This window comes from Phaethon aethereus (genome assembly GCF_964289735.1).
Source record: "Phaethon aethereus genome assembly, chromosome: 5".
In the NCBI taxonomy this organism is placed as follows: Eukaryota; Metazoa; Chordata; class Aves; order Phaethontiformes; family Phaethontidae; genus Phaethon; species Phaethon aethereus.
The window spans coordinates 27,429,694-27,442,887 of NC_138579.1; the positions used below are offsets into that span (position 1 = coordinate 27,429,694).

Sequence of the window (13,194 nt, forward strand, 5' to 3'; positions counted from 1 at the left end):
TCATCTTAATCCAGCCTGAATCAGATCATCTTGTTGCAGGGCTGCATCCTTATCGTACTACCAGCTGGGGAGAGACGGCTCGGCTCAGTTCGCGGAGATAGCATTCAAGCTGTGGAGAGAGGGGGAGGGCTCTTGTTCTCTCCAGCGTTGCCAAATCTTTCTGTTCCCGCTAGCCTTGTCTTGACATCAGCTCTGCATGGGCGAGAGGATTTTCTGCTCCCTTGCCTTGCTGAAAGAACAGCCTCCTCCCTCCCACTCTCTCTACTCCCGCAGGATCGCTCCCCCCACCGCCGGCAGCATGGAGAGCGTGCGTGAGCTCCAAAACCCGCTCTTGGCCAAGGCCAACGGGCACCTTCGCAGCAGCTATTCTTACCACCAGCATCACAGCCAGGACTACCCCAGTCACCGCTGCCAAGGGAAACTGTATTCCTACATCTTCCAAAACACGGGCAGTGCCAGGACTCACCAGTTGCTGGATGCCAGCTCCTTGCAGCTGGCTGTTGAAGCCTTGTACGGCCCTAATTTCATCCTCGTGAAGGATGAGACCTCTCTCAAGGCCAAGGACAGCAAGATGGAAAGCTGCGAGACCACTTTTATGGAAAGCAAGGAGGCTCCATCCGAAGGTCCCGACGGACACGAGGCGCAAGGGTCCTGCCGGGTAGACAGCGACATCCGCATCCAAACTGTGTCCTACGAGGTGGAGGAAGAGGAGCTCCAGGAGTACGAGGTGAGCTTTGCCTGCTGGGATGGCACCAAACTCTTCCTCTGGTAACTCTGGCCATCAGCCCAAATTCTTGGTCATTTATTGTCCCTTCTTTCCCCAGAGCTTCCCCCACCCCACGCCGAGACCCTACCATCTCCTGCCTCACCAGCCTCTCCCTGTGCACCCAACATTTCTTCTTCCTCCTTAGCATTTCTGCTCCCTTTTCCTCACCGCAGACCTCAGAAGGAGGTCAGCTTCCCTGAGGGCAGCCTGGCTGGGAGCCAAGGGGAGGTGGGCCCGTCTCTGCAGGACCCTGGGGACATGGGGACCCTTCGGCAAGGGCAGCCTGCCGCCGCTGTGGCACTCGAGCTGACGGGGAAAAAGCAATCCCTGCCTAACTGCAAAATTCGCATGCCTGGCGGCAGTAACCGAGAGAAAGCTTAATATAAAAAGGCAGGATGAGTCTCGCAAAGGAAGAACGAGAGCTGGCGAAGCAGCCTCACGCTGCGCTCTCTGCCCCACCACAGCTCGAGTGGTGGTGCAGAGGTTGGGAACATCATCCAGGACCTTGAGAGGTGGGAGCGGGTCCCCAGAGCCTGCTGGAGCTGACGTCTGATGACCCAGCACGGCTCTGCTGCTTTCGGTGCCGGTGGGGGGGCCGCGGTGTCCCCGCGTCTGCGTGCCTTCCCCAACAAGACACATCACTTCCAGGCCTGTCTGCGGCTGGTCAAGCGGTGCCCGAAGGCGGGAGGGCTCTGAGCAACGCGCTCGCTAAGGGGACAGGACACGTCGCCCCTGTGATGGAGGTTCCAATTCAGCCGTTTTCCCTCACTTGCTAAATTAGTTTAGCAGGATATCGATCTCCTAGACCCTAATGGGGATAAGGCACTTTAAGTTTGTTTAAGCTGACAAACAGCCAGTTCTGCCAAAGCTCGGGATATTTCAGTTTAAGACTATCTATCTCCCAGGGAAATCCCAGACCCCCAGCAAGTGAGCTCAGCATTTGCTCTGGCAGGGAGCCGAGAATCCACTCTGCTCCTGAATTTGCTGCGCTGCATTTTTTCTCATCAAATTGGGCTGAGGAAACTAAAATAGTTTTGAAACTCACTTCTTGAATTTGCAGGTGGGAAATGCGTGAGAATATGTGATGGGGCCAGGAGAGAGCAGGAGCTGGGAGGAGAGGGGCTGCGACGTAGCCTGCAGGACAGCACGGGGAGGTGGGCATGTGCTGAATCCGTCTGGTTTTGCAGAGCGACTCCTCCAGCGACAGCGAAAGTGAGGATCATTTCCTGATGCTTCCCCCCCGGGACCACCTGGGCTTGGCCCTTTTCTCCATGCTGTGCTGCTTCTGGCCCCTGGGGATTGCTGCCTTCTACTTCTCCCAAGGGGTAAGAGATGCCTTGGCTCGCCTGCGTGCACTGAGTGCTGGAGCAAGGACCCTGCAAGCCACAGCAGCCCTCAGAGGGCACTGGGCACCTTTCTGGCTCTAAGGCTCCTCTCTGTGCCATGCCCAGACCCCTGAGGGCTGAGGCAAAGGGTGCTCCTGGCTCCTGGATGTCTCCACAACTGCAGTGGGGTTGCAAGCCCTCCAAGCTCTTGTGTGGGTTACTGGAGATCAGGCTTCTTCCTTTGGGTCTTTTGTGTCTTATTTAAGGAACTGGGGCTCCCCTTGGCCCCTTGCCCAAGTCCTCACCCTTCACTTAGGCTCAGGAAAACGGCATTTCCCCACCTGCCCTCCCATTCTCCAGTAGTGTGGAGGTCCTACACCATGACCCAGTCGGAGGCAGCTCAGGCCCCGGGGGTCAGGCTGCTCTGGAACCTGCACTCAACAGGGAGCCCGGTCTCCATGTCACGCTTCAGCTCCCCCATTGCACTTGCTTCTGACAGGCTGTGTGAGCCAACACCAGGCTGGCAGAGGCTGCAGAGGGTGGTGGCCCTCGGGCTGCACCAGCTCAGAGGAGCTGCTGCCTTCTTGAGGGCTTATCCCAGAGCCTGGGCTCACTTGCATCACTTTTTCACCCAGAAAAATTCATACAGGGCCAAGGGATTTACGTTTGCACAGATGCTGCTGTACCGAGAATAGATGGGGGGGAGGCATTAAGAAGTTAAATCAAGATGATAGAGACAGAAATGGAAAAGTATATGACATGAGTACCCAGCACAGAGGCGGTGAGAGGCAGGGGAAGCTTTAACTGATTAGGACCCTGAGGAGTGGCTGATTCCACATTTTTCCACGTGGTGCATGGTAGCACGGTGCACTCTCCACGTGATGATGTACTTGGTGCAATTTAAATTTAGCTCCAATTGCTATAACTACCACTTTCGTTCACTCACTGAGGCAACGACCATCTCTTTATTCGGTGTCTGTGCACAGTGGGTGCCTCTGATCTCCACATGGCAACTCAAACACAAATATTAGGTAATACTAAGAGCAGCTCTGAAGGTGCCCGGAGCACTCGGGGAAGCTGGAAGTCACCAGCCCAGAGAGCCAACACTCATACTTGCCTCCGTCGTTGGCTCCCTCAGCCCTTCTATGGCAAATACCAAGTGGCAGCACAGCCAGACCAAGGGGCTGTGCTGTCTGAAGTCAGCTCCCTGAGACGAGGCAGTAGCCATTATATATATGTATAGGGTAGATTTGTATCTCGTTGGTACCACGCAACCATCGCTCCTGTGCACTGACCATCTGCCTGGGCTTACGAGGGTCCAGTCACCCACTCACAGCTCTGGCTGAGGACCAGGATGACTGGGGCTTTCAGACAAACAGCCAAAGCCCACGCTTCCCATGGAGGCAAAATCCACGGGGAAACGGGTGTAAGGTGGCACTGCTGTGCTGAGCCCTCCCGGACTGACGGACGCCTTGCTGTCTGTCCCCAGCCTCCCTGGGGTGCAGTGGCCGGGGAAGGGGGACTGACTCAGTAGTGAAAGGACTGCACGCAGGCTAAAAGGTCAGGTTGGTACAGCTGTGAGCAATGAGCGTTTCTTCTCCTTCCAGACCAGCAAGGCTGTCTCCAAAGGAGATTTCCATCTGGCCAGTTCAGCTTCCCGCCGAGCTCTCTTCCTCGCTGCTCTCTCCATAACCATCGGCACGGGCGTGTACGTCGGGGTGGTGGTAGCGCTGATCGCTTATCTCTCCAAAGGGGGCCACGTATAGCTGCCACCTGCACGTCAGCACCGTCCCCGGCTGCCAGACCCCCTGGGATCGAGCTCTCCTGCGGGGCACAGGGTGCCAGTGCCTGCAAGGGCTGCTTGCACGGCAGGACCGTGGCACGGATGCCCCGCGCAAGCTCCTTCCCCTTTCTGACAAACATTGGACCCCCATTCTCCCCGAGGCTGCGGGGTGCCACCATCCAACAGCAGGGAACCGGGCACCAGCCTGGCCGCTGGGACCAGGAGGAACACATTTGCCTGGAAGAAGATGTTCGGGAAAGACGCTGCGTGATGCTGCTGGGCTGGTGCCATCACCCCTGCCCCGAGGCCACGGCTTCCCCTCCCCGCCCCACAGCCAGGAGATCCACCGGGCTGCCCAGGTTTGGCCCATGAAAGGGGCACACAGGGAGGAGAGGAGAGACGGTGCTGGAGAATGACCAGTCTTTCTTCTGGGAAGCTGGGGTCCTGGTGCGACCTCCGGACTCCCGTGACGGGGACAACATCCTCATTTCAGTGCCATGGGGCAGCACCTGGCCCCTCAACTGCAGTGAAGTAGGACGTGGCCGCATGGACATGACCAAAGGGCATGCTCTCCGCATCCCGCTGCAGACAGACCCCTGATCCAGGGGACATCCCAGTTGCTGGCCTGTCCCAGGCAAGAAACAAGGAGGGAGGCAGGCTGGTGGTTGGACACCGTCACTGCCATTGTTGGAGCAAGCTGGCAAAGACAGCAAGGTTTTCTCCGCGTTAATAATGTCATGATAATTGCAAGCTGGAGCCCCCCTAAGGGGGGGCCTGAAGGACTCCACTCTTGGCACTAGGTCAGGGCCTCACACACAGAGAACGATGGAAAGAAAAGGCCGACATGACACGCAGAGCCCAGGGTGGGAGTACTGTTTGTGAGAGGATGAGATCCAGAGAGGGGGAAGACTTGGAGGGAGCCTGAGACATAGGGGTGACCCCAACACACTCCTTCCCATGCCTCGGAGAGGGGTATCTCCATCCAGCTAGAGGCTTACATCTTATTTTTGCTAATTCCTATAGCATCAGCGACACATCAAGTGCTTCAGAGGTGGGTGTGAAGGCAACGACTGCCCCAAAAGGCTGGTGTTAAAAGGCCTTGCCTCGCTCCCCGCCCCCAGCATCCGTCCTGACCCTCCCTCGCCCTGACCATGGCTCCCCTGCCGCCTCCTTCCCCCATGTGCCGGGGGCTGCAGGCAGGCTCTGGGCGCCTATCAGCCCCTTCCCGGGGTTTCTGGGCAGGCTGCAGCCGGCTCTGCAAGAGGCACAGCATGTTCCTCCAGCTGGGTGTCATTCAAATGTACATTTCATCCTAAAGCAGCATGTTAATGTCTGCGATTGCTGTTGTACTTGAGCCATAAAAGAGAGAAGCACATCAGAGACCTGTTCAGAAGCCGGTCTGAAAGTTCCCATTACCTTTTATAACATGGAAGAGCTAATAAAAAAAAGCAGGAAAAAAGACTGCTTATAAGGACAGGGAGCTGGCTAGCGAAGAGGTGAGCTTTGCAGGAGTGCTGAGCTCACTTAAACCTGGAGGTGTTTAGCGGTTCCCGAAGGAAGCCATAATCCAGCCGGTGTCGGGGCCACCCGGAGGGATATGCACTGCGATGTAGATCACAGCGAGCAGCTAGCGCTGGGAGCGGGATGGTGATGCAGGCTTTTTGCCATGTGTGGATGGACAAGAATTAGGGAGAGAGAGAAAGAGACTGGAGCATCATGTTAAGGCTGCTCTGTGTGTAGTAGAAGCATAAAATAAAACGTGCTTGAAGAGAGGCAGAAGAATACGAACAGCGGGCGGGAATAAGCAGGTCTTACTTCTGGTGGTGGACAGAGAGAGACTGAATTTGCAGGGAAGGACTGGGGTGTCCAGAAGAGATGAGGTGGCTTAGAGAGCAAAGGTGAGGTTCACCCTCGCCCAGCAGCCAAGGGGTGGTTTTCGTTCCCCTCTGCTCCGAGTGCTCAGCCTGCCGGCGCAGCCCGTCCCTCCAAATAACCGAGCAGGACGGCAGTGCTGTTTCAGGGGAGGAAACGTCCGTGGGTGCCCGTGCTGCAGGGGTGACCGGACCCACCACCCCCAGCGCAGTGCCGCCCCAGCTAAAGCCCTCCCCGCCTCTCCCCCTCGAGCACCCCCAGATGGGGGGCAGCCAGCTGCCGGGGGGCAGGGGTGGGGGGACCTCCACTGACTCTGGTCCAGACTAAACCCTCGGGGCTGCTGGAGCAGAATCGGCAATGAGAAACTGCATTTGCTGAGAATTTGTCGTTCTGCCAGCTGGTTTCCGCCAGGGGCTGCCCCAGGTGGGAGCCCAGCAGCCCCCAGCCTACTGCCCATGGGTGCCCCGTCCCCCGGCAGCCCAACCCGCCCCGTTGTCTGTTTTTAATTGGAGATGCACGGGCAAGGACCGGGCTGAAGGGCCGACAGAATTAAAGTGTTTTCCACTAATAGCCTGAATCTCTGATGATCTTGTCAAAGCAGGGGGGGAAAGGGCTGTGCCAGAGCATCCCTAAGGGGGGCATTATGCAAATGGAGAAATTAGTTGGAAACAGCCTGAAGGGAAACATGTGGAAATTGAGATCCGAGGACCAGCATGGAGACTGCTGCTGAATAACTTATTATAGACTCACAGCGTCTGCTGCAGCCGCCAGAGCAGAAGGGAAGGAAGCAAAAAGGCAACAAGGCACAGCACTCGGGGAAGACGCAAGCTCCAGAAATTTGATTGAGCTTAAAAGAAAATAAATATTAAACTAAACCCTACCAGTGGGTGTGGAAGAGGTGACTTTTCACCCCATCCCTCCTGGCCTCCCAGAGGAGCGGTCCGTCTCCCACCCAGGATCCCCAGCCCCACAGCAGAGCTCCATAATGGTCTTGATCGCACAGGGGATACTCAGAAATTTGGGGCGAAGGGGGAATAGCCTCGAATTCTGGCCTGCAAACACGTCTAGCCCAGAAAGGTGAATGGGAGCACAGGGGACCTGGCAGGTCGCAGCTGTGGGAAGTGATGGGAAGGGCAGGGAGTGCGGAGACGGTCCGTGCCCGCGCAGAGAGGCGGTGGCGGAGCGGGATTCCTGGTGGCTGGCGAGGGAGGATTTGGAGTTCTCTGAGCAGGGGGTGGAGTGGGCTTGGTTAAATAACGATGTCCTACAAGGGTGCACACCGCAACCTGCTGTCCTTCTCCGCACCCCAGAGCTTTCTAAAAAATAATCACGAGAGGTGCTGAAGAGTCCCGTGATATATCAGAACAAGCCCTGCCTTCTCCATTCATGAGTAATTTGCTATCTGTAATTAGGACACCTATTTGCAACTGAGTTCCCCACCAGCCGGCTGCAAGTGCCCATCCCTGTGAATGCAGGTGCTGTTTGGCACCCCCAGCACACTCCTGCAACCCCCTGGCCCCAGCAAACCCATCCCATTGCCCACCTGCCCACTGCTTCCCAAATGCTCCTGCCCTGGCCCCGTTGCCCCACCAGCACCCTCAGCCCTTGCCCTAAGCCGGTGACACCAAGAGACAGACCCAGAAAGTCACCAGAAAGCCCATCCCTGCCCCTCCCCTCATGCCCATGCCCAAACACCCCTCTTTCGTCTCACACGCTGGGCAGCTGTTGGGTTGTGAGAAGTGCCATCACCAAGTATCCCAGATGCCCTCCATGCTGTGAGGAGAAGGCCCTGGAGACCAAGCCAGTCCCACGCCCCACGGCCAGCTGAACATACCCTCCATCCCTCCCCTGCCCTGGAGATGCTCCTCGCTCAGCCAGGAGCTCAGGGCAGCAGTGCCAGAGGTGCGCTGGGCTTTGGTGTCTTTTCCCAGCAGTGGAAAACATGTCATCTGCCAGCCTGGGCTCCTTTCCTAACCTCTGCAACATCAAGGTGAGCACTTCTTGGTGGGCATTTCTCTTCAGAAGCAGCTAAGGACGGGGCGGACGGAGCCCGTGACAAGGGCAGGGGTGGCCTTTGAATCCTGCCTCCTTCTGGGATGCAGCCAGGGAGAAAGCTGCCAAGGAAAAAAGCACCGGTGCCTCGGCCACAGATCTGAGCAACCGATGCATCTGAGCCACCGCCTGCTTCCCCCGGCTCTGCTCGCGCCGCTCACCCCTTGGCAAGCGCTGCAGCATGCTGAAACGGGGCCACCGGCTGCAGATCAGGGCTGGGGAAGGGTGAGGAGGGATGCAGGGATGGGGCCATGGGTATCGCTCTTTTACCCACAGGGATGAGGTGAGAAGAACGGAGGAGAAGGGAAAAGAAGCTGGTCCTGTTTGTGGGGGACACAAGACCCCTATGGGACCCTGACCCCAGCTGAAGGGATCCACGGGGGCATTGGTCCTCCCGCATCCTACCAGCCAACCTGCCTCTCCTCCGGATTGTCCCCAGAGCGGGTGCTGTGGAAACCACCGGGGTGGGGTGCGGGGTGTCCTTCCTGCTGCGCTCCCGGCACCTTCATCTACCTGGGAGGACGCGGCCCCGTGCAGAAGCAAAACCACCGCCTGCTCTCCCAGCAGGGCCTGTCAGCGGGGTGGGACTGCAGCCAGTGCTGGTGGGGCAGAAATACCTCGATTCTCCCCGTATCTGTCCTCTGGAGGGTGGCAAGAAAAGAGACACAGGGAAAGAAAAGCAGAATAAGTCCTTCGCCTCACTTAATGGCACAGTGTTCTCCCTTCTCAGCAATCCAGTAAGGAAATAGCTAATTAACTGAGGGCAAATTATCTATTCCTGTCCAAAAATAAAACTAAAAATCATTTATCAGTGCATCTCTTCACCTAGCTTATCCTTTCCCCTTTGCTCCCCAAAACCAGCCTGCAGCGGAGAGAGCGTGGGGAGGCACAGCCTGTGGCAACGCCATCTCTCCTGGGGCTGGAGAGGATTTTTGCAGAGAGGAGCCAATTAAGAGCCATCACTGAGGCATCAGCTGCTGTGAAATCAGGAGGCTCATTACCTCTCCTCTCCCTGCAGACACAGACACCAGCTCCCTCTTCCACAGCCTCCGGCAGCCACACGTGCGGGAGCGCACTGGTGGGACCGAGCTGTCCCCACGAGGCAGGAGGACAAGCGGTGCCGAGAGGGGACAGAGTGCTAGGTAGGGACACCTTGTCCTGGGGACAAGGCAGATGCTGTCCCCGCGCCCCACGGTGATCCATGAGCCTTGCTGCCACGCCACGGGAAGGGTTGGTTAGTGAAGGTGACGCACCGGAGGGTGTTAGCATCACTCTGCACTGCTCACCTGTCCCCCCTACGGCGCGGAGGGGCTGTACCCCTGCACAGCCCCCTCCCCACCGTCCCCATGGCCGCAGATGTACTGCCCCTCTGAGCTGACCTCACTTCTGCCGTCATCGGTGCCCAGGATTGTATCTCCGAGCCAAGGGCTCTGCAAGGGAAGGGCAGCCGCCCTTTAGGAGGCGTAACTTGGAAGCGCAATTCAAATATCCTCACAACCGCAGCAGCCACCCGGGCCGCGGGGGAACGGTTCACATGGCTGATTCCTGCTGATGCTGAGGTCCCAGGTGCTGCCAGCCCTCGGCCCCGGTGCCACCGAGGTCTGCCCAGCTCCCTCTCCCCCCGCTGTCACCTCCGCTGCCTCGAAGAGGCTGAGCTGCTGGGCTCGCTGCTCCTCTGTGAAGCTCCCCGGTGCATCTGGGCTTTTCCAGATTATTCACTTCCAAAAATGCTGTGATGTCCTGCAACCACCGGACACAGGCCACCCAACCCTTCTGCCCACCATTTCTGCTCAGGAGCTTTTCTGGCTGCGCTCAGCTCACCCCCATCCTCGGGAGCCTTTCGGAGGCTTCCCAGCAGAAATCCCCCTGCCCCGCAAGGGCTCCCTCTTTAACTGGTTTTTAATCCGTTCGGTGTTTGCTGGCTTCATTTTTAAATCAATCTTGTTGCTTAATCCAAATGTCAGGCAGGACCAAACCCAACGTCTGGCAGCAGCCGGAGCGCTGCCTTCTGGCATGGAGAGCTGAGGGGCAGCCCCATGGGCAAGAGGTCCTTCCCGCAGCACAGGCAGGCTCCCTGCCTGTCCCCTGCCCGGATTCACGCAGCTCCAGAAGTCTCAGGAAGATACAACTTTATTCTCAAACATCTGAGTTTGGTGGGGAGGTGTCCATCCCTCCGCAGCTCTCCTGCCTTCCCCCAGTGCTGCGGTTACTGAAGGGAAGAGGGGCAAAGGAAGAAGCCAGTGAAGGAGAAATGAAATGCAAACAAATGCAGTATCTGCCAAAATGCCATCCTTGAAATAATTTATCAAAGGCTGGGCACAGGCAGTAAACTCTTGACAGTATTAGGCTAGAAAGATGGAAGTTTTTCCTTCCTGCTTTCATATCTGAGTATTTTCTCCAAAACTCTGGCATTTTCCAGATGTTGACTGTGATAAATTAGCATTACACATCAGCTTACCCGTTTTCTAGAAGAGGAAAGGCAGGGAACGCTGCATCTGGACCTTGGCCAAGCTGCTGGGATGGAGCCACACCAACAGTTGTCAGGTTGGGGCTGGTTCAAGAAAGTGAAGATGGGTATTAATGGGTTATTACTATTTCAGTTCTGTTGGGCTGGAGGGCAAAATCCTTGAGCATCCATATGAGGACTGATCTTTCATATTTTCACTAGCAAGTCGGCATAGGCAGGAGGGGTGCCTTGGTGCCGTTTGCTAACAAGACAAAACCAGGAGGGTTTGGAAATACAGAAGAGTAGTGAAGAAACGGAGCTACCTTGAAGGCAGGAGGGGTGGAGACGGGATGAAATGCAGGGAGATGCGATGAGGGGCTGCCAGTAGGAATCGCTGCAGCAGGCAGGGAGCTCCTCGGTCAACAGCGGCCGGGAAACAGACGGAGCCGTTGCTCCAGCATGAAAAAGGCGGATTTGACGTGAAGATCTGCAGGGCAAACCGGTTCAACAAAGCTACTCATGAAGGACATGTGGTGGGGCACAGCTGGACTCTGGGAGACATTTCAGCCATGGTGCCCGAGAGATGGGATTTAATGGGAAGGAGGCGGAAAGAGCTGTAGGAGAACAGGGACCTGGCCTTGGCTGCTGTAACCTGCCGGTCAGAGGCAGATGGTTCCCCACAAATACCACGCGGGCACCAGGAGAAAAAGGACTCCCATGTCAACAGCTCGGTTGTAGCCCAGACCTATGGAGGGACTTACTCAGGGGACTGATCCCAAAGATCCTTTTTTTCCTTTTTCTTCTCATCTTCTTTCCTCCCCTCCCCACATAAATATTCTTGATAATGAATTGCTTTTGTCCTTGTCAGTTCAGGAACAGTTTTGAATTGCGGCACTGACTTTACTGTCCTCCTGCCGCTGCTTGAGATGCTTTTAAGACCAACACTATTTGCTCTTTGCACCGACAAACCAGCTGTTTGTGCAAAATCTGGATGCAAAGCGGTGTTTGAGCCAACACGTACCAGCTAAATGCCCCAAAGCTTTGCTTGGGCATACTAAACTGTGCACGGTGTCCAGGCAGGCTCCGCTGCACTGTGTCACCCACCTCCTGCACCTGCAAACCACCTCCCACGGACACAAACAGTGTGTGTTAGTGGTGGAGCAGAGCCCTAAATCGCTGGCAGGCGGGGGGCTGTTCCCCGCAGGCTTTGCAGCCCCCAGCCTCTGCATTTCAGTTGCCTTTTCATCTTTGTCTTTGCTGGGGTTGGTGCTTTTAAGCACTCGCCTGAGAGGGAGTTTGGGTGGCACCTGAGCTAAACCTCACTCCACACATGCAAAGGGACAGATTTCTCGGCCGGTGCCCGGCCGCACGGTACGGAGCAGCTGGGGCCGCCTTAAATTCATCCCCCACCACCAGCTCAATGTAAAAACAGCGTGACGGGTATGAATCAAGTGCTACAGTTTCCTCCCCCCAATTAAACTCTGCTCAGCCACAGACTACATCAGTAAATAACAAGCACCCACCCCTTAGGTAGTCCCAACTGGCAGAGACCTACCATGACCCTGCTGCCATCAAGGCTTGGGGAGGGACAAACGTTAAGAGCACTTGTAAAACCCCTCAGAGATGAGTATTATTTTCCCACCATGCTCCACCCCGGCATCCAGCCAAGGGCAGAAAGACCATCACACCTAGATCTCTTCACCAGGGCTCCTGAAAAATGTCTTGCACGGGAGCGGTGGAGGACAGGGGAAGAGATCCCAAGGCCAGCACCTGGGAGAGATTCATCCTGCAACCGCACCCAGGTGTGAGGCACACAACAGTCCCAGTTCAGGGAGAGTCAGGTGATGGGAAGCAGAAGCCACCCCTCTGCCCCACAGAGCACTGGGTACCTCCCACCGCAGAGGCTCCCCTGATGCCCACCTGCCCCCAGCAGCAGCCACCCACCGTGCTGCGCCATGCCGACCGATGGCCACTGTCCTGCTGCCAGGCATGGTCTGCCCCAGCCGCCGGGCCACCAAAATAGGGTTTGCGTTAGCACCCACAGGGCATGCTCCGGGGGTCTCACATCCACCTTCACCGCCGCTGCTGGCAGCCACCGATAGCAGCTATCTCCAGCCTCCGGCAGTTTGGAGACATGAGTAATCATTCTGGAGTAATTACCAACTTACTCCCTTGGAGGACTTCGGTGGTGAGTTGTCGCTGGCAGCTAATTACTCCAATTAATTCCTGACACACAGAGATCACATGCCTCCCTCCCTGGGGGTACCCGCTGCCCTGGATCCCCTCCTCTGGGACTGGCAGGGTACTCTGGGGTGGACGGATGGCGGCAAGATCCCACCAGCACCAAGGACAAGGTGCTAAATGGTTCCTTGAGAGATGCCCCCCTGGCTCAGCACCGCTCCGCTGGGGCTGCCCCGCCACATCGCTCTGGCACAAGAACGACTCAGGACAACCCTGAGCACCCCTTTCTCCTGCAGGTTGATGTCGAGGAAAGCTCAGCAGGGTGTCCTAGCACAGGGCCCCCTCTGCCCAGGAGGCTCATGGCAAGTGAAGCCAGACTACATCAGGAGCAGGACTGGGCTGCAGCAGCCAGTAAGAGGTCACAGACATGGTGAAGAAGGAAAACCAAGTTATTTGCAAGCAAGATTGGGGCAAGGATGGGGACCACAACACGTTACTTCACCTCAACTCTTAACAAGGTCACCAAACCCCCTAAGACTAAGACTTGAGGGCAAGAAAGACAAGACTCAGCCCTGCTGTTAGACCCAGCCTCAGGGGCTGATCTTAGAAGTGCAGGGCTCAAGAGACTCTCCGCTTGCATTTGTATGGTGCTCTGACTCCCCAAAGCTTCCTGGGAAATAAGAGCAGGTACTGCAGTTGTCCCCACCCTCCTCCGTGGTAGCAGCCAGCCCCACACCCCCTACAACTCAGTTCTGCATAGCCATGCTGG

At 56.8% G+C, this 13,194-nt stretch overlaps 1 protein-coding gene across 1 annotated transcript; it reads left to right on the top strand.

Annotated features, from left to right (window-relative positions):
- Positions 1 to 298: 298 nt before the first annotated feature.
- On the top strand, positions 299 to 3,863 carry SYNDIG1L (synapse differentiation inducing 1 like; the record flags this gene model as incomplete). The annotated part of the gene is made up of 3 exons (XM_082000553.1): positions 299 to 727; positions 1,954 to 2,091; positions 3,699 to 3,863. The coding sequence occupies 3 exons, from the start codon at positions 299 to 301 to the stop codon at positions 3,855 to 3,857; spliced, it is 726 nt and encodes a 241-aa protein (XP_081856679.1). The 3' UTR covers positions 3,858 to 3,863.
- Positions 3,864 to 13,194: the final 9,331 nt, after the last annotated feature.